At 41.4% G+C, this 26,878-nt stretch overlaps 3 protein-coding genes across 5 annotated transcripts in view; 2 read left to right on the top strand and 1 right to left on the bottom strand.

Annotated features, from left to right (window-relative positions):
* Positions 1 to 26,878, bottom strand: part of F8 (coagulation factor VIII) — a 210,351-nt gene that overhangs the window by 5,749 nt on the left and 177,724 nt on the right. For 2 of the 3 annotated variants that reach the window (XM_066249411.1, XM_066249412.1), the window contains 4 exons: positions 26,495 to 26,650; positions 6,393 to 6,537; positions 5,833 to 5,981; positions 4,575 to 4,751 (listed from right to left, as the gene is read on the bottom strand). In XM_066249411.1, the coding sequence (XP_066105508.1) occupies positions 4,575 to 4,751; positions 5,833 to 5,981; positions 6,393 to 6,537; positions 26,495 to 26,650 (627 nt within the window). Of the gene's footprint in view, positions 1 to 4,574; positions 4,752 to 5,832; positions 5,982 to 6,392; positions 6,538 to 26,494; positions 26,651 to 26,878 lie in introns of those variants that run through there. The other variant, XR_010727831.1, reaches the window with a different exon arrangement.
* On the top strand, positions 15,454 to 16,957 carry LOC136317019 (histone H2A-Bbd type 2/3-like). Its single transcript, XM_066249467.1, has one exon. The coding sequence runs from the start codon at positions 16,300 to 16,302 to the stop codon at positions 16,645 to 16,647; it is 348 nt and encodes a 115-aa protein (XP_066105564.1). The 5' UTR covers positions 15,454 to 16,299; the 3' UTR covers positions 16,648 to 16,957.
* Positions 17,444 to 20,828, top strand: F8A1 (coagulation factor VIII associated 1). The gene has a single exon (XM_066249466.1). It carries the CDS (start codon positions 17,569 to 17,571, stop codon positions 18,712 to 18,714), a length of 1,146 nt encoding a protein of 381 aa, XP_066105563.1. The 5' UTR covers positions 17,444 to 17,568; the 3' UTR covers positions 18,715 to 20,828.

The following is a 26,878-nucleotide window of genomic DNA, read 5'->3' as shown; positions in this document are numbered from 1 at the left end:
GTCTGCTGGAACACTGGCCATGACCCCTTGTTCTGCTCTTGCTTTTTTAAAAAAAATTTATTTTAGATTTTATTTATTCATTCTTCAGAGAGAGAGAGAGAGAGAGAGAAAGGAGGTTGAGTAGGAAGCATCAACTCCCACACATGCCTTGACCAGGCAAGCCCAGGGTTTTGAACCAGCAACCTCAGCGTTCCAGGTCAATGCTTTATGCACTATGCTACCACAGGTCAGACTGCCATTGCTTTTGTTTAGTATCTTCCCCTCTACCACTCAATCTCACCACTCCTCCTGGCAGAAGAAGACCAAGTCACTCCCAGTTTCTCCCCTCTCCAGAGACCCGGCAGACAAAAACCCAGACAGTCCAGGCCTCTCTCCTCTCCAGAGCCAATTGCCAGTGTGTCTTATATTCTGTGCCCTCCCACCCCCACCCTTTCCATCTTTAGTCCATTTGGTGCATGGATCTTTCAGGCAAGCTTGTGAGCCCAGCTTGGGTTATTTCACTGCATTATAGCTGTTTAATTTGTTGAAATTTTAAGGGCAGAGTTCAAGGGTATCTCTCATGCTGCCATAACTTTGACATCATCTCTGTAGTAAGTTTTGAAATTGGGAAGTGTGAGTCCTCCAACTTTGTTGTTCTTCAAGATTGTTTCGGCTAGTCTGAGTTCCTTGAAATTTCACACGAATTCTAAGATCAGCTTGTCCATTTCTGCAAAAATGTCCATTGAGATTTTAATAAAATTGCCTCAAATCTGTAGGTAGCTTTGGATATTATTGTCATCTTAACAGTATTAAGTCTTTCAATCTATGAACCCGAGACTTTTTATTTATTTATTTAGGTCATCTTTAATTATTTTTTAGCAATGTTCTATAGTTTTCAGTGTATAAGCTTTGCACTTTTTGCTTAAGTTTATTCCTAAATATTTTATTCTTTTGTATGGTATTGTAAATAAAATAATTTTCTTTTTGCATTTTTCATTGCTAGTGTATAGAAATATGACTAGTTTTTGCATGTTGATCATGTATCCTATAACTTTGCTGAATTCATTTATTAACTCTAATAATTTTTTTGTGGCTTCCTTAGGATTTTCTACATATAAAATTATATCGTTGGAAGAGATAGTTTTACTTCACTATTCCCAATCTGGATGCTTTTCATTTCTTTTCCTCTCCTAATTTGGCTATAACTCCAGTATAATGTTAAATTGAAGTGGCAAAAATGGTTGACCTTGTTTGTTTGCCACTTTTCCACTATTTCTTTTCTTTCATTCTGGGATTCCAATTATATGTATGTTAGGCTTTCTCTGTATACCATATTTATCTTAATTTCTTTTTCATATGTTTCATCTTCTGTGCTATTTTGGGTAATTCCTTTAGATATATCTTTCTTTTTTTTTTTTTCCTTTTTTTAAAATTTTTCCGAAGCTGGAAACGGGGTGGCAGTCAGACAGACTTCCGCATTCGCCCAACCGGGATCCACCCGGCACGCCCACCAGGGGGCGATGCTCTGCCCCTCCGGGGACTTGCTCTGCCGCGTCCAGAGCCACTCCAGCGCCTGAGGCAGAGGCCACAGAGCCATCCCCAGCGCCCGGGCCATCCCTGCTCCAACGGAGCCTCGGCTGTGGGAGGGGAAGAGAGAGACAGAGAGGAAGGAGAGGGGGAGGTGTGGGGAAGCAAATGGGCACCTCTCCCTCGTGCCCTGGCTGGGAATCGAACCCGGGATCCCCCCCGCACACCAGGCCGACGCTCTACCGCCGAGCCAACCGGCCAGGGCCATATCTTTCAATTAACTAAATTCTCTTTGACTGTGCTTAATCTGCTATTGTCTTTTTGATTTTTAAATTTCAACAATCATGTTTTTAATTTGTAAATATACTGGTTTTTTCCCCCAAAACTGCCTAATAACTTTGGTTAATTTGTCATTTGTGTTTATGTTGCTATAGTTCATTGCTTTAAATATTTTATGCATAATTACTTCATAATATATATCTGATGTCAATTTGATGTTCTTTAGGTTCTAAATTTATATTGTTTCTGCTCACTTGTAGTCAAGTTGTTTTGTTGTGTTTTATGATTGCTGATCTATGCTTATGGTCTTATTTTAATATGTGGGACTCCTGGAGACCTAAAATAGGAGTACTTTCTTTTAGAGTGGACTTGAAAAAGGTTCTTCCAGATGTCAGGAGGTGCTTTTTATTTGCAACTATGTCAGCTCCTTCTGGGTGCATAACTTATATAATGTATAAGTCTCACATTCAGTTTTCTTTGTATTTTTCGCTCAAAGCTTTGTCTCCCAATAACAGTTGTATAAACATTTTCCATTAGGAAAGATTCGCTATTTTAAATTATCTCATTAGCACCTCTCTTTGCTCTAATTTAAGATCATTATGCTTTTTTTTTTTTTTTTTGCTGTTGATGAGAGGGTGGAAATTCCCCTTTCTTTACTTAGTAGCAATGCATTAAGAAATCTGTACTATCAGTGATATAACCTTTTTTTATTGTGGCAATATATATAATGTATAATTTACCATTTTGACCATTTTAAGTGTACAGTTTGGTGGCATTAAGCACATTTATAATGTTCACAAGCATCACCACCATCCATCTCCAGAACTCTTTAACTTTTAAAATTGAAACTCCACCCACATTAAACAATAACTCTTTATTCTCCCCTTTCTCATTCTTTAGTAACACAATTCTACTTTAAGTCTCAATAAATTTGTCTATTTTAGGTACCTCATTGTAATTGTTAATTTTATATGTCAACTTGACTAGGCCGTCGGTGCCCAGATATTTGGTCAAATATTATTTTGGGTGTGTCTCTGAGGATGTTTTCAGGTAAGATTAACATTTAAATGGTAGAGCCAGTAAAGCAGACTGCCCTTTCTAATGTGGGTGAGTATCATTCAGTCAATTGAATAAAACAAAAAGGTTGAACCTTCTCTGAGCAAGAGAGAATTCTTTCTTCCTGGGTGCCTCTGCATTAGGATGCTGGCTTTTACCAGCCTTTAGACTTAAATTGAAATATCAGCTCTTCCTGAGTCTTAAGTCTTTTAGACTTCAGCCTGGGACTTACACCATTAGCTCTCTGGTTTTCAAGTTTTCAGACTTGGACTGGAACTATACAATTGGTTCTTCTGGGTCTCCAGCTTGCTGATTCACTCTGTAGATCTTGGGACTTGTCAGCCTCCATAATCATATGAGCCAATTCCTTACAATAAAACTCTTTACATACACACATGCACATCCTATTGTTTCTGTTTCTCTAGAGAATCCTGACTAGTACACTCATAGAAGTAGAATCATACAATATTTGTATTTTTATGTCTGGCCTATTTAATTTAGCATAATGTTTTCAAGGTTCATCCATTTTGTAGTATGTATCAGAGATACACCTTTTTAAAAATGGGAATGCCCTCCAGAATATATATTATCTATACTTTAGTCCAGTAAACTGCCAGAAGCAGAGTATTTAATCCAGCCTTGAGGAACCAGGGAATTCTTCTTAGAGGAGATAATATTTACCTAAGACTTTTGAAGAAAGAGCAGGATGAAAGGGGCAGTGGGAAGTACCTAGAAAAGATGTCTCAGTAAAAGAAACAATACATATAAAAGTCTGTTGTCAAAAGGAACATGCAGTTTTTATGGACCTGAAAGTTTATTAGTATGGTGGAGCTTAGAGAACAAAGGAGCAAGTGGCAAAAGATTACTAAATCTGGTAATCTGTAGACTGGTAAAGACCACATTATTCTTAGTGAAAAAGAAGATAAAAAAGATCATAGAAAGCCTGACCAGGCAGTGGTGCAGTGGATAGAGTGTCAGACTGGGATGTGGAGGACCCAGGTTCGAGACCCTGAGGTCTCCAGTTTGAGCGCGGGCTTATCTGGTTTGAGCAAGGCTCACCAGCTTAAGCCCAAGGTCGCTGGCTCGAGGAAGGGGTCACTCAGTCTGCTGTAGCCCCCCGGTCAAGGCACAGATGAGAAATCAATCAATGAACAACTAGGGAGCTGCAACGAAGAAATTATGTTTCTCATCTCTCTGCATTCTTGTCTGTCTGTCCCTACCTGTCCCTCTCTCTGACTCTGTTTCTGCCACAAAAAAGACCATAGAGATTAATTATACATTCTCTCATAACTCATGAGATAGCAAGGCTTTATGTCATGTCCTCTAGTTTGTTGACTTATCCAGCAAACCAACATCAAGAAGAAAGACTGTCTGGGTCACTAAAATGAAAGGTTAATGAGGCTTAGGAATCTAAGTTGCTGATGAAGATACAGACACTATTAAGCATTTTATAAGTAACTGTTATTCTTCTTCACCCTTCTTATTCTTGCCACTATCCTGGATGACATTAAAATTCATGAGGATAATCAACTTTTGACTCTACTCTGCCCTTTCCTGAGGATTATACATCTTTGCTTGGAGTCACTGTGTCCTCCCCAAATGCTTTTCATGGTGTCCAACTACTATAGATACTCAGTAAAGTTTATCCTGAAAGTTTGAGCATATCAACCTTGTTTTGTTTCTAAATGTCAAGCTCTAGGACAAATTTGACCTTTCCTATGACAGCAACATACCTTTACTTTGCCATTCTGGAGAAATGGAGTCCAATTATGTCCATCTGGACTACTGGAGATGAGAAACTCCTTAACATACATGCTGGTAAGGAGAGATTTCACACCCTGGATGATTATTCCTGTAACTTTCATTGTCTTCTGGAAGTCCACTTGCAGCCACTCTTCTGGATTATTCACCTGAGGAAGTTAGTTAGACTAGTTTACTGTTGGTCACTATTTGCTCCTAGAAATGCCCAAATCTCTTCTTATTAACCATGTCACAGTGCATACATTCTGCATTTTAATTGTCTGTTTGTCAGTCTCCCTTTCTATTTTTATTTATTTATTTATTAAATTGAATTTATTCAGGTGACACTGGTTCACAAAACCATACAGGTTTCAAGTGTACCACTCAACAAAACATTATATTCACACTGCATCATGCACCCATCTCCCCAAAGTCTTTTTTTGTTTCCGTTTCTCCCTCTCCTTTTGCCCTCCTCCACCTAGCCTCCACCTCTTTTCCCTCTGGATTCCACAATGTCTGTGTTTATGTGTTATGTGTGTGTGTGTGTGTGTGTGTGTGTGTGTGTGTGTGTGTATTTTGGTGAATTCTTCTTCCTCTTTAGACTCCAGGTAAATTGAGGGCTGAAATTGTTCATGATTCATTTTGGTATCCTCAGGATCGGCTATTTAACAGGTGCTTAGTGAATGTTTACTGAATGAATATGTCAGCCATGTACAGACTGAATACAGTATTAAAAGTTTAGCAATGTGTTATATGACCTATTTTGTTTAAAATAAGTCTCTGGAGGAGCAAAGACCATTAATTCCATTCATCCCCAAAAGCTATTCAGTGATTGAAAAATCACAAACTGGGTGGTTCTGGAAAAGAACTGTGCCCAATGAACTGTACATGACTGTGACCCTTTTCTTTGAGGCACTGAGAAACCTGCAGAGACAACTAATTTTTGATATTTCTCTCTATAAAACTGGACTTCAGTTACTATAATTCTTTGACAGTATTAGCCTAGTACTGTATATAGAGATTCTGTTTTCAGAAGGCTCAATTAGAGATCATTTCCCCAATGAATACTATGAAATAACATGGCACCACTAAATTTCTGTGGGTTTTTCTGCCCATAGTCAACCTTTCTTGACATTCTTTGGGAAAACCAGTTGACAGAAATACCTCGGAAGGAACCGTCAAGGGCTTTATTTTTTCCAACCACTAATTCCCACTCTGTATCAATTAAATGGAAAATATCTTGCCTCTTACCTTGGGTCTCCAGGCATTAGTCCTGCCCTGGAGGTGGAGTCGGGCTTGTGAAGGAGACCAGGTGGCAAACTTATTGTTTAAGTAGGATGAGGCAGTAATCTGTGCATCTGATATTTCTTTATTTTCCATTCCTAGTGGAATGCTGCAGCCTCAAAGAAATGAAAGGAAAATGTGATCACAAGGACAAGATGCAGCTTTGGTTCCACTAGTCTGCTTTCACTGACACTCTAGGACTGCTGTCATCATGATGTTATTTCCCAGGAATTAACTTTTGCACTGATTCTGTTATTTTTAACATGCTCCCTCCCACCCCCACCATTTTCTGGTCGGCTCTGCTCAACTTTGTTTGACTTGGATTCACCTTGTTAATAGTAATGTAGGAAGTGGCTGCCCAAAGGGAATCCCATGGTTAAAATGACCAGAAAAACCCAGGACTGTGCCGGTTTTAGTATTAATAGTTCTATGTTCTGAGAAAACATCCAGTCTCTGGAAAACTAGGAGCTTTAATTATCCTACTTATGGTTGGAAGACAGAAGGACATAGGATGACTTGACACTTACTGTTTATATCACAGCCCATCAACTCCATGCGAAGAGTGCTGCGGATGCTGTAGTGTGTTGGGTGCAAACGTATATACCGAGCAATAATTGGAGGGTTAAAAATATTGTGTTTTATTCCAGATGAATCCACATTGCCAAAGAAGACCTGTGCAGAGGGATTAGCACAGATACATAGACAGTGAATACAGAGTAAAAAGCAATTCATCCTGATTATATCTTCTAATTTTGCTTTGTGCATTTCTCAAAAGTATCCAACACTCAAAACCATTCTGGATAGACATATATTAAGATAGAGTACACGAAAGAGAAAAACACCAGGGAGAGGAATGGATCAAGGGAAATTAGATTTGGGCAGGTGAAGTAGTCTATTTTGGGGCCCTGTGAAAGGCTCACCAATATGGAGGAAGCCATTTGGGGCTTTGCTAATCCAGTGCAGGCTGCAGACCAGCAGCATCAGCATCACTTGGGAGCAAATAGAAATGTAGTGTCTTGAATATTATTCCAGATCTTCTTTATCAGTACATGAAATTTGAAAAGCACTAGATTAGGGCAGAGCCAGCTGTGAAAGAGGACTGGGAGTCAACAGTTTACCAACAATCTTCTGAGAATGTGGGTTCTGCAGTCAAATGTTCTAACCAATGTCAACCCAATAAATTTAAAAAATGTGGGCTTTGTGTGCATGTATGAACTGCAGGGCATTAATTAATGATTTCTTATGTATGAATTCATGAGAAAAATGTTAATACTCAACATATGGGATTTAGGGCCTTAACATGTCTACATTCTAGAGAAAAGTACATGACACATTTAAGGGAAAAGGAACATAGTTTTAGAAACATGGTAGTAATGCTAATTCAGAGGACCTAGAATTAAAACATGGCATATAATGTAAGGAAAGTTAAAAAATATCTCTCATAAAATACCTGGCATTCTGTATCTGCTTGAATACACTAAAATAGGAATTGATGTAAGTTACCAAATAGGATGTGGAAAAAATAAGCTGATAGTTGTTCGTATAGAAAATAATATAATAATTAATAAATAATACAGGAATAAACTGTATTTTGCATACTCATAACTGTAAACCTACTTTTGCCTACCCTGAGTCAAACATCAGAGTTATATAGTATTATGAAGAATAAAAAAAAAATGTTCTGCCATATGACAAATTTTTTTCTATGAGAAAAAAATTATTATTTTTCCCCAAGACCACAGCATTGTTTTTGACAAATATATTTGCTTTATTTTTACTCAATCCTTATGTCTTGATTAGAAACCTCTTAGGGAGATAATGTATGAATTCAACAAATAGTTAATGAGTACACTCTAGATTCCATACATTATGTACTAGAAACTGTGAAAGATGGCTTCACTGGTGAATTCTAATAAATGGTTTTTTATATTAATCAAGTCATTTATTAATTTACTATTGTTTTTCCCAACTTACTCATGATAAAAAAAAACAAAAAACCTCTCACAATAATTGAGTTTCTGTATTTTTCCCTCCCTCTCTCCTTCCCTCCCTGGATTATCTGTTCACTGAAGAAAAGTTAGTGGTACATAACAGAAATGTTTATAGAAGCATAAAACATAACATCACACAAATAAACAAGTAGCAATAACAATATTATAAGCAAAGTAAGAGGTCAAGACCAAAAGATAATTAAATGATACATAAAATAACCTTTTACATTAAACCAAGTGCAACTCCCATTACTACGTACGATATAGTAGTCAAAAAACCTTATGATTTTTTTTGTGTGGCAGAGACAGAGAGAGACAGAAAGAGGGACAGACAGGGATAGACAGACAAAGGGAGAGAGATGAGAAGCATCAATTCTTTGTTGTGGCTCCTTAGTTGTTCATTGATTGCTTTCTCATATGTGCCTTGACTGGGGGGCCACAGCAGAGTGAGTGAACCCTTGCTCAAGCCAATGGCCTTGGGTTTTAAGCCAGCAATCTTTGCGCTCAAGTCAGAGACCATGGGGTCACGTCTATGACCCCATGCTCAAGCCAGCAATCCCGGACTCAAGCAGGTGAGCCCATACTCAAGCTGGATGAACTCATGCTCAGGCCTGTGACCTTGGGGTCTCGAACCTGGGTCCTTTGCATCCCAGGCCAATACTCTATCCACTGCAGCACCGCCTGGTCAGGCTTATGATTTTTTAATTTAACATTTACTTATTTATTTAGTTTTGCATTTTCAAACTGTCTTTATTTCACTTAAAAGAATTGGAGAATGGATAAGCTCACCTTTTGACCAAGAAAAAAAAGATTCAGCCTTCCAGTTTCTCAAAAATTGATAACATTTTTTTTCGTATGGGTTACATTTCTTAAAAAATTTTCTTTTCAATTACAGTTTACATTCAATATTATTTTGTATTAGTTTCAAGTGTACAGCATAGAGGTTAGACAATCATATACTTTACAAATCCCCTTGATATTTCCAGTACTCAACTGGCACCATAGACAGTTATTATGGTATTATTGACTGTATTTTTTATGCTATACTTTATATCCTGATGACTACTTTGAAACTACCAATCTTTAATTCTCAATCCCTTTACCTTTTTTTTACCTAGTACCCCCTCCCCTCTGGCAACCACCAGTCTGTTCTCTGTATCTATGAATGTGTTTCTGTTTTGTTTGTGCATTTATATTGTTCTTCAGTTCCACATATAAGTGAAATCATATGGTATTTGTCTTACTCTGTCTTATTTCTCCTGGCATAATATCCTCTAAGTCCATCCATGCTGTTGCAAATAGTGACATTTTGTTCTTTTTATGGCTGAATAATATTCCATTGCATATATGCACTTTTTTCCAGGTTTCTTTTTACTTCTTCTTGTGATTGAGTTCTAGTTTTATACCATTGTGGCCAGATTAGATGCTTGATATAATTTTAATATTTTAAAATTTATTGAGACTCGTTTAGTGTCCTAATATGTGGTCTATCTTAAGAAATGTTTTATGTGCTCTTATGTTGAGTGCATAAATGTTAACAAGGGTTATATCCTCTTGTTGGATTGCTTTCTTTATCATTATGTAGTTTCTTTCTTTGTTTTATTATAACCTTTGTTTTATATAAGTATTGCTATCCCAACTTTTTTACCCTTTCTATTTGCATAAAATGTCTTTTACCATCACTTTACTTTTAGTTCGTGTCTTTCATTTTAAGGTGGGTCTCTTGTAGACAGCATATATATGGACCTTGTTTTCTTTATCTTTTTTTGAGAGAGAGAGAGACAGGAAGGGAGATAGTGAGAGGAGAGAGGTGAGAAGCATCAACTCACAGTTGCTTCACTTTAGTTTTCTTTTTTTATTGATGGCTTCTGATATGTGCCTTGACTGGGGGCTCAAGCTGAGTCAGTGACCCCTTGCTCAAGTCAGTGACCTTGGGTTCAAGCCAATGACCTTGACCACAAGCAGCAACCTTGGGCTTGAAGCCAGCGACCTTTGGGCTCAAACTGGAGACTTTGGGATCATGTCAATGATTCCATGGTCAAGCCACAACACTGCACTCAAACCAGCAACTCTGCACTCAAGTTGCCATGCCTGCACTCAAGCCTATGAGCTTGCATTCTAGCTGGTGACCTCTGGGTTTTGAACCCAGGCCCTCAGTGTACCAGTCCAATGCTCTATCCTCTGTGCCACCACTGTTCAGGTAGGGAGGCCTTGTTTTCTTATCCATTCAATTACCCTATGTCTTCTGATTGGAGCATTTAAGCCATTTGTATTTAATGTGATTATAGATAAGTAGGTATTTATTGCCATTTTATTCTTTATTTTTGTATTTTTCTGAAGTGAGAAGCAGGGAGGCAGAGAGACAGATTTCCACATGCACCGGACCGAGATCCACCAGGCATGCCCACCAGGGGGCGATGCTCGGCTCATCTGGGCCATTGCTCTGTTGCAACCAGAGCCATTCTAGTGCCCGAGGCAGAGGTCATGGAGCCATCCTCAGCCCCTGGGCAAACTTTGCTCCAATGGAGCCTAGGCTATGGGAGGGGAAGAGAAAGACAGAGAGAAAGGAGAGGAGGAAAGGTGGAGAAGCAGATGGGTGCTTCTCCTGTGTGCGCTGGGTGGAAATCAAACCTGGGACTTCCACACTCCAGGCCAACACTCTATCACTAAGCCAACAGGCCAGGGTGCCATTTTGTTTTTTAAAAATATGCTCCTCTGTTGTTGTTCTTCTTTCTTCTTTCTTCTTCTTCCTCTTCCTCTTCCCCCTCCCCTCCTTCTCCTCCTCCTCCTCCTCCTCTTCTTCTTCTTCTTCTTCTTCTTCTTCCTTTTTCCTCCTCCTCCTCCTCCTCCTCCTTCTTCTTCTTCTTCTCCTCCTCCTCCTCCTCCTTCTTCTTCTCCTCCTCCTCCTCTTCTTCTTCTTCTTCTTCCTTTTTCCTCCTCCTCCTCCTCATTCTCCTCCTCCTCCTCCTCCTCCTCCTCCTCCTCCTCCTCCTTCTTCTTCTTCTTCTTCTTCTTCTTCTTCTTCTTCTTCTTCTTCTTCTTCTCTTTTAGCTAGAAGATGCTTTACTACTTTTTGTAATACCGGTTCAGTGATAATGAAGTCCTTCAGCTTTTTCTTGTCTAAGAAGCTATTTCTCCTTGAGTTTTATGTATTGATTTTTAGAGAGACAGAGGAAGGTGGAGGGAGAGAGAGAAACATTGGTTTGTTATTTTATTTATCCAAGCATTCACTGGCTGAAACCTGTATGTGCCCTGATCAGGGATTGAACCTGCAACCTTGCCATGTCAGGATGATGCTCTGACCAACTGATCTCTTCTTCAATTTTAAATGATAACCTTGCTGGGTAAAATAGTCTTGGTTGTAGATCCTTGCTTTTCATCACTGAGTATTTCAAGCCAATCCCTTCTGGCCTGAAATGTCCTTTGTGGGTAACTAAGTGTTTTTCTCTTGCTGCTTTAAAAATTCTCTTTGTCTTTAACTGTTGCTATTTTAATAATGATGTGTCTTGGTGTGAGCCTCTTTGGGTTCATCTTGTTTGGGACTCTCTGTGCCTCCTGGACTTGTGTGTCTTTTCCTTTAGTAGGTTAGAAAAATTTTCAGCCATTATTTTTTTCAAATAGATTTAAAATTTTGGGCTCTCTCTTCTCTGGTTCTTCTATGATGCAGATGTTGTTATGCTTCATATCATCTCATAGGTCACTTAAACTATCTTCATTGTGAAGAATTCTCCCCCCCCACTATGCTTGTATGGTTTCTGCTATCTTGTCTTCCAAATCACTAACTGGGTCCTCTGCTACAGTTAACCTTCTGTTTATTCCTTGTAGAGTAGTCTTCATTTCAGATATTGTATTATTCATTTCTGACTTGTTCTTTTTTTATAGTTTCTATGTCATATTCATGCCTACTTCTCTTTGCTTATGTTTCCACTGACTTCATTCATTCTTCTCCTAAGTTCCTTGAGCATTCTTATAACCATTGTTTTGATCTCTATGTCTGGTAGATAGCTTGAATCCATTTCATTTAGTTCTTTTTCTGGAGATTTCTCCTGTTCTTTTATTTAGGGTATGTTTCTTTGTTTCTCCATTTTGGCTGCCTCTCTGCATTTTTTTCTGTGTATTAGGTCAATCTGCTATGTCTCTCAGTCTTGGTAGGGTGACCTTTGTAGTAGTGTCCTGTGGGACTCAGTGGCACAGTTTCCTTGACCCCCTGAGCTGGGTGTTCTTAGAATGTCTCCTGTGTGGGTTATGTGAGCTTTCCTGTTGTATCTGAGTTTTGATTGCTGTTGGTTCATCTATGCGTGGGGTCAAACCTCAGGCTGGCCGGCTGTGAGGATTGACCTTGTTCACAGTGTATAAGTTGTGTAGATACTACCACATGAAATGGATCTTGTCTCGGCAGGCCTGAAGACTGCTGACAACTTACTTTGGTGGTACTGCTTGTGAAACTAATTGGATAGTGCTATGATGTTGTTTGAAGCTCACCACTGGGTGTATTGGTTCTAGGGCATCTTGGGAAGGACTCTGGTGAAGATCAATGTCAGATGCTGCCTGGACAACCTGTTTGGAGCTTCAAAGTAATCCAGTTTATGGCTGCCTCTACTGGGCCTTGGTGCACTTGGGAAGGACCAAGCCATGTACCAATTCTGACTTCCACCAGCACTGAGTCCAGGTGAAGTTCAGCAAGAAAGGTTCAAAGCACCCTGAGATCAGTCTCTGCCTGCTTTTACCTCTTGGCTGCCTGTTAGGCTTAGTCACTGATAGAGCTTTTGGCGGTACTCAAGTTGCATGAGGAAGGTTCTTAGGAGTCAACAGGTAGGGGTGAGTTGTGTTCACCAGATTGACACAGGTTCAATCTCAGTGTCAGTGCTGGGTCTGTGGCCACTCAGCAAAAGTCCCAGGGTATATCAAGTCTAACTGCAACCTGCCAGGTACCAGAAGACCTTTGTGGTGGGTCTCAGGAAATCATCAGGGTGAGGCCAGCAACGTTTACCAGGGGCAAACAGACCAAGATTTGGCTGTGTGATGGGAGGTCTCTGCACTGGTCATGTATGTGAGAAAGTAATGGCCCCCAACTTAGAGCCACACAACTCATTCTGTGCCAGATTCTGCCAGGAGCCTGAGCTCAGCAGGGTACAGTATGGAGGGGAGTACTCCACCCAAGAAAGATGGCATCTGTGGTGTCGGAGACGGTCTCAGAATGGGGATCTTGGTGGATATCCTGTCAGCTCTCTTCCCAGGGCAACAAACCCTAGACTCTCCTCATGCAACTCTGGTCTGCTCTGTCCTTACTCCAGCAGAGCCTAGGGTAAATAGATATAAATGTAATTTTATGTATTGTCCCTTTAAGAGGGATGCTGGTTTTCTAGCAGACTCTTGTCTTTCCCTGGCTGTCAGAAACCTCTCTGATTTTCACAACTAGATGTTATGTGGGCTCTCTTCATGGCTTTGGTGCTCCGGGCTGTGGATTCCAGCATTGGATTGAGACTCCTCACTCCTCAGAGTGAACCTTTGAAGCTGAGATATCCTTCCAGATTCTTAGCCCTACCCCATGGGAGCAAGGCCAGTTCTTTTCAAGTCTCTGTCCTTCCTACTAGCCTTGATGTGGTTTCTTCTATAAATCCTTTGTTGTAAGTCTTCTGTTTAGCTAGTCATTGGTTGATTATTCTGTTTGTTCTATATTTTAGCTATAATTACAGTTTGGTGCTAGGAGCAGGTGAGTATATCATCCACCTACTCTGCCACCATTTTGGATATCCTCTCTACTAAATGTTTAAAGAAAGATTAATTCCAATCCTTTCCATGCTCTTACAAAATATAGAAAAGGAGGGAAATTATTCCAACTCATGCGCAAGGCCAGCATTACCACAATACCAAATCCAGACATGCATATCACAAGAAAAATTACAATTTTTACATCCTTTATCAATATGGATGCGAACATTCTCATAAGAATTTAGCAAAATGGATCCAGAGTATATTATAAATATTACCTTCCACGTCTAGGTAAGAGTTATCATAGGAATGCAATGATGGTTCAACATATGAAAATTGGTTAATCAACACCATATTAGTGAACAAAACAGAAAAATCATCTCAAGATCATCTCAGTTGATGCAGAAAAAGCATTCAACAAAATCCAACAACCTTTCAGTATCATAAATAAATTCAGAAAACTAGCAATAGAATGACATTTCTTCACATGAAAAGGCAGTGGTACAGTGGATAGAGCATCAAACTGGGACTTAGAGAATCCAGTTTCAAAACCCCGAGGTTGCCGGCTTGAGTGCAGGTTCATCTGGCTTGAGCGTGGGCTCACCGGCTTTACCAGCTTGAGTGCTGGGTCACTGGCTTGAGCATGGGATTATGGACGTGACCCTATGGTCGCTGGATTGAGCCCAAGGTTGCTGGCTTGAGCAAGGGGTCATTCGCTCTGCTGTTGCTACCCGGTCAAGGCAGATGGGAAAGCAATCAATGAACAACTAAGGTGCCTCAATGAGGAATTGATGCATCTCATCTCTCCCCCTTCCTGACTGTCTGTCCCTCTCTTTGTCTCTCTCACTGTCTCTGTCACAAAAAGAATGATATTTTCTCAATATAAAGGGAATTTAGAAAATATTTAAAGTTAATATCATAATCAACAGTGTAAGACTGAAAATTTTTCCCTTAACATCAAGAACAAAACAAGAATGCTTGCTTTCACTGCTTCTATTCAAGATTCTAATGGAATTCCTACCCAGAATAATGAGTTAACAAAAAGAAACAAAATACATTCGTATTGGAAAGAAAGAAGTAAAACTACCTCTATTCTCAGATGACATGATCTTATATACAGTAGTAGAAATTCCTAAATTATCCACAAAACATTATTAAGGTTAAAAAACAAATTCAACGAAGTTTCAGGATAGTAGATCAACACACAAAATTCAGTTGTATTCCTATAAACTAGCAATGAAAAATCTAAAATGAAATGAACTATTCTGTTTAAAATAGTATCGAATGAAATAAAATACACAGGAATAAATTTAGCCAAGGTGGTGCAAAGCTTGCACACTGAAAGCTATTGAAAAAATTAAAAATGACTGAAAAAAATTAAAGATGACTTAAAAGTGGAATGATATCAGCACTCATGAATTGGAAGTCTTAGTATTGCTAAGATGGCAATTTTACCCAAAGTTATCAATAGATTAAATGCAATCATTATCAGTTGTTTTGCAGAAATTAATAATTTGTTTTGCAGAAATGTAAAAACCAATCCTAAATTCAACTGTAATTTCAAGAGATTTTGAATAGCCAAAATATTCTTGAAAAAGGAAAAAGCATGGAGGACTCAAACTTTCCTATTTCAAAACTTAGTATAAAGCTGCAGTTATCACAAAACTATGTGGTGCTACCATAAGAAAAGACACATAGATCAATGGAATAAAATCGAGTTCATAAATAAACTTATAATTCTATTTATAGGTATATACTCCAAAGAACTGAAAACAGGTGTGCAAACAGAACCCTGTACAGGAATGTTCATTGCAGCACTACTCACAATAGCCAAAAGGTGGAAATTACACAAACATACATCAAGTGATGAATGGATGCACACCATGTAGCCTATCAATACAATGGAATATTATTCAGTCATGAAAAGGAACGACGTATGCTGATTCATGCTAGCACATGAATAAATTGTAATGAGAACATTATGCTTAGTGGAAATAGCCAGGTGCAAAAGGCCATCTATTTATTGCAGACTTCCTTCCTTCTTTAGGAAGTTTCCAGAACAGGCAAACCTTTATGGACAGAAATAAAGTTTGTGGTTGCCTGGGGTCCAGGGTAGGAGGAGAGGGGATGTTGCGGTGGGGGGTGGGGAAAGGAGGGTGCAGTGAGGACTGATTGCCTGACGGGCACAGGCGTTCTTTTTTTGGGGGGGGTTCAACGTTTTGGAAGTAGATAGTTGTGATGGCTGTCCACAACCACCATTGTTTACCTGGTGTCACTGGATTGTACACATTTGTTGTTTTTTTCCCTCCACAAATTGCCCCTCTGGTGGAAAGTGAGAGTTCCCTCAAAAAGAGGGTCCAGTGAGCAGGATGAGCAGGCTGCTACCAGCGCCATTTATTTGCAGGCCTAAGCTGGTGCGCCGGGGCCAATAGGAAAGCAGTAACCTCACAGAATTTATGCCTCGACCAATAAGGCGTTGACTCATGGCTGCTAGATGCACAGGGCCTGCTTACTGGTTTTCTTTGGACGTTGGGACCAACTGGCGCTTCACACCTTACGGCACCTTACGGCACCTTACGGCACCTAACGGCACCTTACGGCACCTAACGGCCCCTAACGGCCCCTAACGCCTCCTAACGGCACCTAACAGAACTTGACGGCACCACCATATTGCAGCACACCCCAGCGCACAGCAGAGCTACTAGGCCTGTCGGAGCACACGACGCGCAGCATGTCCGGACGAAGGAGCCGTAGAGGGTCGTCCCGTCCCAACAGGCGGACCGGTACCTGCGCCCGCACCGTCAGAGCTGAGCTGTCCTTCTGTGTGAGTCATCTGGAGCGTCTCCTGCGGGAAGGCCACTACTCCCAGCGCCTGAGCTCGTCTGCACCAGTCTTTCTGGCGGCCATCATCGAGTACCTCACCGCCACGGTCCTGGAGCTGGCAGGCGACGAAGCCCAGAAACTTGGCTACAGACGCATCACTCCACAGCTTCTGGACATGGTGATCCACAACAACCCACTGCTCAACGCCTTCCTGGGAAGCGCTACCATCTCCCAGGTGGCCCCTGGCTCCGAGTAGCTGCCCAACGTGACGCGGGTTCCCTGGGGCCTCCCCCCTAGGATGCCAGGCCCGCTCACAGCCCCGCAGCCCAGGCTGTCTGGTGCCTTGGTTAAAGTCATTGAAAATAAATTGTTTAAAGAAACCCACATGCCTGTTTCAGTCCCTTTGTGTAGGGGGTGGTTGTGGGAAATAACTCACTGGAGGAATGCGGGTGGTAGTGGTGTCTTCCTGGGGGTGGGCGTGGAGTCAGGGACGACAGGAGGGGATGGCCTCTCATGGGGACAGTGCAGAGGTTGGCCCTGGGTGGGAGAGGCTGGCTGGGGTGGAGGCGATGCTGGGGTATGGAGGACTCCTCCATTGCCTCTGAGCAAGTCAGAGCCCGGTAAAGTACTCAGAAGGATGGTGGTCATTGCAGTGGAGTGCAAGACCATGACCAAGGGATCGTGATAGAGTGAATGTGCAATGCCAACCTGGTGCTTGCTGGATAGAGGGGTTGAAAGAACGGCTGGCATGACTCTAATGGGGCTTTGACAGGAAGATTGAGGCATGATGGGGGGGTAATAAAGAAGAAAGATGAAAACTTGAAATTAGGGTCACGTAGAATCACAAATTTAGTTTTGGCTCATTATGGGTAAAAATGGTAGGCGACACCCTAGCAACCTTGGTAAACAAGCTGTCACCTAGCAACAGAGGGCGCCTGGTTACACTCTGCCCCGGGATCCGTGATTTGTTTTTGCTCTTTATATCAGGGCAGGTCACATCCCAGGAGGGCGATAGTTTGCATATCACCAAGGCAACGAGGGGGCGCGGGGCTTTGGTGCAGGCGCGGTCGCACGGTGGCCTAAGCGAGCTGGACGCCAGGCACGTCGCAGCGAGCAGCCAGCACCCGCACGTCCACCCAGCTGCGTAAGCGCGCCCGGAAGTGCTTGGGCTGGGAGCATGGCGGCGTCAGCAAGCGGGCTTGGCGGCGGCGCGGGCCTGGGTCCTGAGGCTGGGGACTTCCTGGCCAGGTACCGCCAGGTGTCGAACAAGCTGAAGAAACGGTTCCTACGGAAGCCGAATGTAGCGGAGGCCGGCGAGCAGTTCGGACAGCTGGGGCGCGAGCTGCGCGCGCAGGAGTGCCTGCCGTATGCAGCCTGGTGCCAGCTGGCGGTTGCGCGCTGCCATCAGGCGCTCTTCCACGGGCCTGGGGAAGCTCTGGCGCTCACCGAGGCCGCCCGCCTCTTCCTGCGGCAGGAGCGCGACGCGCGCCAGCGCCTGCTCTGCCCCGCTGCCTACGGAGAGCCGCTGCAGGCTGCTGCCAGCGCCCTCGGTGCCGCAGTGCGTGTGCACCTTGAGTTGGGCCAACCTGTTGCCGCAGCTGCCCTCTGCCTGGAGCTGGCCGCCTCCCTACGGGACCTGGGTCAACCAGCCTCAGCCGCGGGCCACTTTCAGCGCGCCGCCCAGCTGCAGCTGCCTCAGCTGCCACTGGCCGCGCTGCAGGCGCTCGGCGATGCGGCCTCCTGCCAGCTGCTGGCGCGCGACTACAATGGCGCCTTAGAGGTCTTCACGCGTATGCAGCGCCTGGCGCGGGAGTATGGCAGCCACCCGGTGCAGCCGCCACCTCCGCTTCCGCTGCAGCCACAGTCTCAAGTACAATCTCAGCCTCTTGGCCTCCAGCATGGACCCGGCTCGGCCCCAGCCTTGCAGGCCTCGATGCTCCCTCCGAGTGCCGGCTCTGCGGCCGCACCCTCTCCTGCAGTCCTGGGCGCCTTCTCGGACGTCCTGGTCCGCTGCGAGGTGTCCCGCGTGCTGCTGCTGCTGCTCCTGCAACCACCACCAGCCAAGCTCCTCCCGGAGCACGCTCACACTCTGGAGAAGTACTCCTGGGAGGCTTTCGACAGCCACGGGCAGGAGACCAGTGGCCAGCTTCCCGAGGAGCTCTTCCTGCTACTTCAGTCCTTAGTCATGGCTACCCACGAAAAGGACACGGAAGCTGTCAAATCGCTGCAGGTGGAGATGTGGCCGCTGTTGAGTGCGGAGCAGAACCAGCTCCTTCACCTCGTTCTGCAAGAAACCATCTCCCCCTCAGGACATGGGATCTGATAACTCACACTAACCAAGTGACTTTTTGCTTGTTACCAGACCTCATGCATATCTGTCTTGCACTTGGGGGGAAAAAAATGGATCACAGCAGTTCTTTGTTTAGCTTATTCCTCTTGCCACCATATGAATTTAGTTGAAAATTACCTGCATCCCAAAGACTTATTTCTATAATAGTGGGAGGGGGGGAAACCAATATGATAGGAACTAAGTACAGCACATGGCTCATTTCTCAAAAACTGCAACATAAGAATGAAAATTATTTTATTCCTTTGCTCTTATAATCAAGTTGCCACGATCCCCCCATCTTTGTTTTGTTTTCAGGATTTTATTTTGCACAGCTGTCTAAATACTCAAGCTATGTGATTTTTAAAAAATAATGACTAATTTCTTGGCATATTGCTATATCTGGCTATTAGATCACTTAATTTCTCCTGTTTTATCTGCCCCATATGTATTCATAGGAATCATTTGATTTTTACAGTCGTTGCTATAGCCATAAGTCCATGATAAAGTTATTCCAATACTCCTAACTTGTGATTTAGGTTTGCTTCATCTATAAAATGGGTATAACTTACCGACCTGTCAGGAGGCATAAAGCAGAAATAATTGTTTTTTAGTTCCAAAGTGTATTCATCAATTTGAAATTGATAGTGTGCCTAGTGTGTGGGCTATACCAGGCAATGGATCTACAGAGATAATTTGTGATAGGCTTGTTACTTTGTTACAATACAAATGTGTCTGGTGCAAGGTAGGGCTGGGGTGTGGATTGAGGAGGGGGGTACAATGAAAATGTGCTAGATGTGCATAGAAAATCATGGTTCTATCCTGAGAGGTACCTGTAATCCACAGGACCATTTTTTATTTGTAGTAGGGATCTTTCTGCAACTTATTTAACTTAAATATGTAAAATCAGCATGGTTCTTTGGTGTTGTGTGATTGATCATGTATGTGCAAACCAGTGTCCTTGTTCCCCAAAACCAGGATGGAATTCCATTTTAAATCACTGAATTTCTAAGACTCTGATCCAAATGTTCCATGCAAACCCATTTAGCTGTTTTTTAAAATTCAATTTTACTTTCTTTACAGTTTTGAGAGTGATAATGAGAGCTCTTAAGAGTATAATCTCATTCTCTATCATTCAGCTTTGGAAAATGCATCTTTTAGGCCGAGGTTCTACACAGTACTAATCTTTTGGGGACACATTTTGAGGGTAAATTTTTGTTGTATATTTTCTTGGGGGAATATGTGGATGGTTATTACTATCAGTTAAGTGTCTCAATATGGGTGGGACTTTTGGGGTATTCTTTTCTGCTTCTGTTTCAACAGTGTTGAAGCAATAGGTAAGGAAGTACAGGATATGCCCATTTTGAGACAGATTGAGCCATCATTCTTTTGCTTTCACTTGGCTTCTAGGAAGGGTCCTTTGACACCCTAAAAACCTAGTTCAATTTATTGCAAAAGTGGTAAGGGTGCATGCTCCTTTGTGCTTTTGCTTTTTTTTTTTTTTTTTTTTTTGTATATTCTTCTTAACCTGGGCTGTGGGCCTGGCTGGCTGCTTTACTGTCTTATAACATGAATGCTTGGGAGTTATGTAATGCGACTGGTGATAGTATTTGGATTTGGGCTTAAGAAAAATCCCCCATAGGCCTCTGATCTAAACTCCTTGCTTTGAGTAGGTTGGTGGAGGGGTTACCAGAGAGGTTAGGTATACAAGTAATTTTAAGAAACACTAAAGGTTGTTTTCCATTTGCCATCGGCACATTTATGTATGTCCCTTGGAAAGTTCATAGTTTGGTATCTGAGTCAAGGACAGAGTTCAGTGATTTTGACAGTTCTTTTTCTTACATATTGACTAAATATCAAAATTAATACTGATTTCTAACATGAATAAAAATATTTTAAAATCTTCTTTTTAACTTGAAAACCAGAGGGAAAGATCTGCATTATTGAAATGTTCATTGACAATTCAAAATTAACATTCAAAATATTGTAAACTTGAATCACTGATCTTTAAAGTGTGTTGGGGGTTCTCCCTTTCCCCCTTTATAAGAGACTGCTATGGTGAGAAATATTGATTATGAAAAATAAAACTTTTATGACTCACAGAAAAAAAAGATATTTTGTATGTGAATGGTACAAAGATATAAAAACATTTGAGAACCACCACACTGGGAGATTACTTAGACTGAAATTTATAAATTTGTCAAGCTCTGGGAAGGAGGGGTTCTGGTTATATTAACTGTAGATATCTCTACTGCCATTAGACTAAACTACCAGTCCACCAACTTTCTGTAAAGGATCAGATGGAAATATTTTAATCTTTTCAGGCCACAAATGGTCTCTGTTGCAGTTTTCTTTGTTTTTGCAAACTTTAAACATGTAAAGACCATTCTTAACTCACAGCCCATACAAAAGCTGATTGTAGTCCAAATCTATGAGTTCTAGTTTGCTCACCCCTTTGCTGGAAACTAGAACAGAGTACAGTTGACACTTGAACCATGCTGGTGCACTTATACTCAGATATTTTAAATTGATCCATGTAGTTCAAACCCATATTGTTCAAGGGTCAACTGGCCATTGGAAATTCACATATGTGGAGGGCCATCTTAAATTATAAGCAGATTTCCACCTTCTTGGGCCTTGAGCACCCCAACGCCCTTGAGTTGTTCAAGGGTCAACTGTAGTTAATAACTTAAGGCAGTGGTCGGCAAACTCATTAGTCAACAGAGCCAAATATCAACAGTACAATGACTGAAATTTCTTTTGAGAGTCAAACTTTTTAAACTTAAACTATATAGGTAGGTACATTTTAATTAACTTAATTAGGGTACTCCTAAGCTGGCCAAAGAGCCGCACTCAAGGGGCCAAAGAGCTGCATGTGGCTTGTGAGCCACAGTTTGCCGACCACTGACTTAAGAGAATGACCCTTATGAGAGTAGTAACTATTTTATCATTATCATTGAACAAGATAAAAAATGAGTGAACTAACTAGACATTCAACTACAGGTTCTAAAAGACAAAAAATAAACCAAAAATGAAAGACAATTTTTAAAGTTTTGAACAGAAATTAATGAATTACAAAACAACACCTTAAAATTTGTTTGATTTTAAGACCAAGAGTTGATTCTTTGAACATCAAAAAAACAGACAAACACCCGCTAAGTCTGATAAACGGGGAAAAAGATATATACACACACACATACACACACACATATACATATATATACGTATATGTATATGTATATTGTGTATATAGATATATAGTGTGAGAAGGAAGATAGGACTCTACACATTTACAACAATTAATTACAGGTAAGAAAATAAGAATGCCAACAGTTAAGTATCTACCACTTTAAGGCACAAGGCTGAAGTGGCTTTTCCATCTAACTTTCATTAAACATTATTATTACATTAATTAAACTATTTTAGAGCAATGGTTTAATGGAAAAAAAATGAAAACTTTTATACTTTACTTTCAAGTTTTAGTATAACTCTTATGCCAAAACCTGATAAATAGAGCCCCTAAAATGGTAAACCAATTTTATTGATTAGTATAGATAGAAAAGTTCTAAATAGGATACTAGCAAATTTGATCCAGATAAGTTTTTTTTTTTTTTTTGTATTTTTCTGAAGCTGGAAATGGAGATAGACAGACAGACTCCCGCATGCGCCCGACCGGGATCCACCCGGCATGCCCACCAGGGGGCGATGCTCTGCCCACCAGGGGGCGACGCTCTGCCCATCTGCGGCGTCGCTCTGTTGCGACCAGAGCCACTCTAGCGCCTGGGGCAGAGGCCAAGGAGCCATCCCCAGCGCCCGGGCCATCTTTACTCCAATGGAGCCTCGCTGCGGGAGGGGAAGAGAGAGTCAGAGAGGAAGGAGAGGGGGAGGGGTGGAGAAGCAGATGGGCGCTTCTCCTGTGTGCCCTGGCCGGGAATCGAACCCGGGACTTCTGCATGCCAGGCCGACGCTCTACCACTGAGCCAATCGGCCAGGGCCTGATCCAGATAAGTTTTAAATGATGACTGAGAGCAGTTTCCTCAGCTTGTGAGAGCCAGTTGTGCTCATGTGTTCCAAACTCTGCATTCAGTGACATTACACCAGCAGCTTGGAACTGGGTGTGATGGGAGTATTTACATTCATACAAATCAGCAAATGCAAGAGATAAAGTCTTACTCCCTAAGAGCTCCTCCCCTGCACTTTGTCCCAGGGCTAGTAGTTAAACATCTTCCAGCACACCATTGAATTTAAGTATAATTTGACAATAGGAAAGAAGAAATGTGATCATATCAAAGATGATCAAAAAACATTTGATGAAATTCTGCAGCCATTCCAAATAAAGTAAGAATAGAAGGAAACTTTCAAAACATGATAAAAAGTATTAGTTTGAAACTAACAATGAACATAATACTGAACAGTAAAATATGGGATCCATTCCTATTAAAGTCAAGAACAAAATCGGCTAATTTGTTATATATATATATATACACACACACATATGACTGTGTGTCTGTGGGAATGTACAGTAATATATCAATTATAAAAACATTTAGATTGTTTAACAGGTCCTGTCAGCACAATGTCATCAATGTAATTGACCAGTATGATGTGTTTTTGGGTGTCAAGATGTTTGGAGTCACTTTGGTCTATATTATGACAAAGAAAAAATAAGCTGGCATCACCCTGGGGCATGAACAGTAAAGTTAATACTTTTGTTCCTACTTCATAATGGAAATATATTCTGATTTTGCTTATCAATGAGGATAAAAAGACATTTTTTCAGATCAATAGTTCCATATCAGGTGCCTGGTTCTGCGTTAATTTGTTCCAGACGAGATACCAGGTCTGGAATTTGCAATTTTTTGTCATCACCACCTGATTAAATTTGTGATGATCTGTCATTTTCCCATGATTCATCTGGGTTTGGTAGCGGCCATACAGGAGCCCTAGTCAACAATTCCAGGTGTAGCCACTGAAAGACTTATGTAGAGAAAGGATGACTGCTTCAGAAATTGGGGAAAAGTTGCCTCCTTAGGGAAAGGAGGTTCAGGGGAATTTGGAGGTTTGCAATTCTTAGCCTCATTCTTGCCTACCTAAATGTACCTATCTCAGGTCTCAGAGCTCTACTCCTTTCCAGCAGTGCCCTTACCCTAGTAGCCTAATAGTCCTCATGGGAGTGAGAATTTAATTGTCTCTGCAACTCTGCAATTCATGTACTCAGTCCCTAGACTTGGTCTTCAGTCCAACTACCTGCCTACAACCACAGGATATGAAAGACTCCTCCAGAACTCCATGGGTGTGTCCTGATTCTCCATGTATATTCAAGGATGCTCTTCTTTATATATATTCATAACATTTAATTAATTTTCCCCCATGTGTGCCATAAAAAGAAGACAAATCATTCAACAATCAGGTGACACTACAGTTGTTGCCACAGTAACTAAATGCCACTGTCAATTTAATTTCCTAGTGTTTTCCTCACCATTTGTAGCTTGTCCTATAGTATCACTGGTGGTAATATAAGAAATTGTGATGCCACCACATGTCATGTACATCCAACCTTCTCCCCAAACAAGGAAATTATACCTATGTTCCTTGAATATATCAACAATATAATTCTAGCATTCCATTTTGAGGACTCTTTACTGGGGCTATGTCTGGCATCAACTGTTGTATGAGACAGGGTTTCAACAAGAAACAGGTAACATTCAAGTTAGGATAATTTGAGGAATGTTTAATAAAGGTACTAGATAGGCAGGTGGGGGAAAGTATTACCATTTCTAGGCCTGGAGGGACAAGAGGGGGAGCAGAATCCTAAAGGAGAGAATTGGGTAGATTATTGTAGTGGTTTACAAAAATGACCTCAAATTCTTTACATTCCTTCTATTGAGAAGTGGGGTCTATGTCCCTTCCTCTTGAACCTTAATGAATGTGTGACTTGCTTATAACCAATAGAATGTTATGGCAGTGATGCTATGTGTTTTAGAAGAGTAGGTCAGAAAAGGTGATATAGTCTCCATCTTGTTAGCTGAAACACTCACACTTAGAGTCCCTAAGATGCCATGTAAGAAGTCTAACTACCTTGAAACTGTCATGCTGTGAGAAGCCCAGGCCTCAAGGAGAGGCCATATAAAGTTACTTCAGTCAACAGCCTCAGATGCTGTCCTAATTAGGTTAGTCAGTACCAACCACCAAATATGCAAGTGAAGATACTTTCAAATGATCCCAGCCCCTAGCTGTCCAGACTTCTCAGCTGAGGTCCCAGATATTGTGGAACAGAGACAGGCCATCCCTGCTATGCCCTGTTCAAGGCCCTGACCCACAGAATACATGAACAAAACAAAATGATTGTTTTACAACACTAAGTTTTTGGGTGGTTTGGTTATCAGCAATAATAACTGGAACAGGTAGAGAAAGACATTTTGAGAGGAGCAGTGACCTTCAGTGTAGAGATATAGACAAATCCTTTACAAGGAGGGAGCCAGGAGAATAAATACCTTGATCTTATTTTCCTCTGATTTCTTTCCATTGAAGCCCAATCAAAAGCCAGAGGATAAGGTACTTTGTTAATGTATTTACACAGATAAGGCTCCCAGAACAAGGAGCAAGGTAGGGATGCAGGAAGATGGATCTAAATGGGCAAAGAGAAATTATCTTGCACAGGGCCATTTGAGGACTTTGAACTTTATTCTGAAGACAAGAGGGAGAGGTTGAAAGATTTTAGGTAATGAAATGGTAAGATGATTATCCCTAAAATGATGTGCAGCTTTATTAGAGAAGAGACTAGTTAGGAATGTTACATAATAGGTCAATTGTGAGGTGGTGGAGCCCTGGGCTATACTTATAGCAGTATTATGAAACAGAAGAGACATGAGAGGGAGCACAAAGAATTGGCTGGATTTGTGGATCGATTCATTAGAGGGCGTAAAAGCGAGGGAAGAGTAGATGATGATGCTAAGGTTTTAAGTTTGTTTAATTAAGGGTCTTAAGCTCACCTCTAAAGAATTCATCATTTCCTAAGTTTTCACTTATCTCTTTTTGTGAAAGCTACAAATCTTTTTTTTTTTTTTTTGTATTTTTCCGAAGTTAGAAGCTGAGAGGCAGTCAGACTCCTGCAGGAGCCCGACCGGGATCCACCCGGCATGACCACCAGGGGGCAATGCTCTGCCTATCTGGGGCTTTGCTTCATTTCCACCCAGCCATTCTAGCGCCTGAGGCGGAAGCCATGGAGCTGTCCTCAGCGCCCGGGCCATCTTTGCTCCAATGGAGCCTTGGCTGCGGGAGGGGAAGCGAGAGACAGAGAGGAAGGAGAGGGAGAAGGGTGGAGAAGCAAATGGGCGCTTCTCCTGTGTGCCCTGACCCAGAATTGAACCTGGGACTTCCACACACCTGGCCAACACTGTACCACTGAGCCAATCGGCCAGGACCTGAAAGCTACAAATCTTTATTTTACCTTCATTCATGTTTTTGCCCTCTAAACTCAATCCTCTCATCTTCTGCCTTCTGGACATTTAAACTGATTGCCCTACTGTCACCTCAAACTTAGAATATCCACAAGCAAACTGACAATCTTATCAAAACCCAGTCCTGAATCACATATTTCTGTCAATAGAGCACCTCTTCATTTTTATTACCTATGAGATCCTTGATACTACCACTTTTTTGTCCATATATCCATAATCACTCCTATTATGCATATCTTAAACCTGTCAAAAGTTCTTTAAAAGATTAATGCATTTTTTCTTCTTCTTTTTTTTTGGTGAAAGGACTAATTACCTACCATTAAGGTCCCAGTGGAATTCCCTCGATAACTCTGCCACTTCTTCCCATCAAGACTATACATGATGATAAACTGAGAAATGTAGAGGCTGGAGAACTTCTGACGCGCACCCTGGGTCATGATACTGTGAATAATCATCGGTGCCAACAGATCCACCTGCCAATTAAAACAACACTTTATTTTAAATGTATGTACTACCTTTAAAATTAATTATTAGTTTAAGAAGAATCTACATTGACACAGATAGCCAGTATTACCTTGGATGTGCAGGTGAAGTAGATACCAATGTTGAAATGTGTGTGTGTGAAGCTGTGGGGTATATGATGGGAATGAGTAGGGAAGGTATTTATTGAGTTTCCAGCCTATCTGTAAAACCAGAACACT

Source organism: Saccopteryx bilineata, chromosome X (genome assembly GCF_036850765.1).
Source record: "Saccopteryx bilineata isolate mSacBil1 chromosome X, mSacBil1_pri_phased_curated, whole genome shotgun sequence".
Taxonomy (NCBI): Eukaryota; Metazoa; Chordata; class Mammalia; order Chiroptera; family Emballonuridae; genus Saccopteryx; species Saccopteryx bilineata.
Note: the sequence above shows the minus strand (reverse complement) of the source record. Positions and strands in the feature narration are given on the sequence as shown.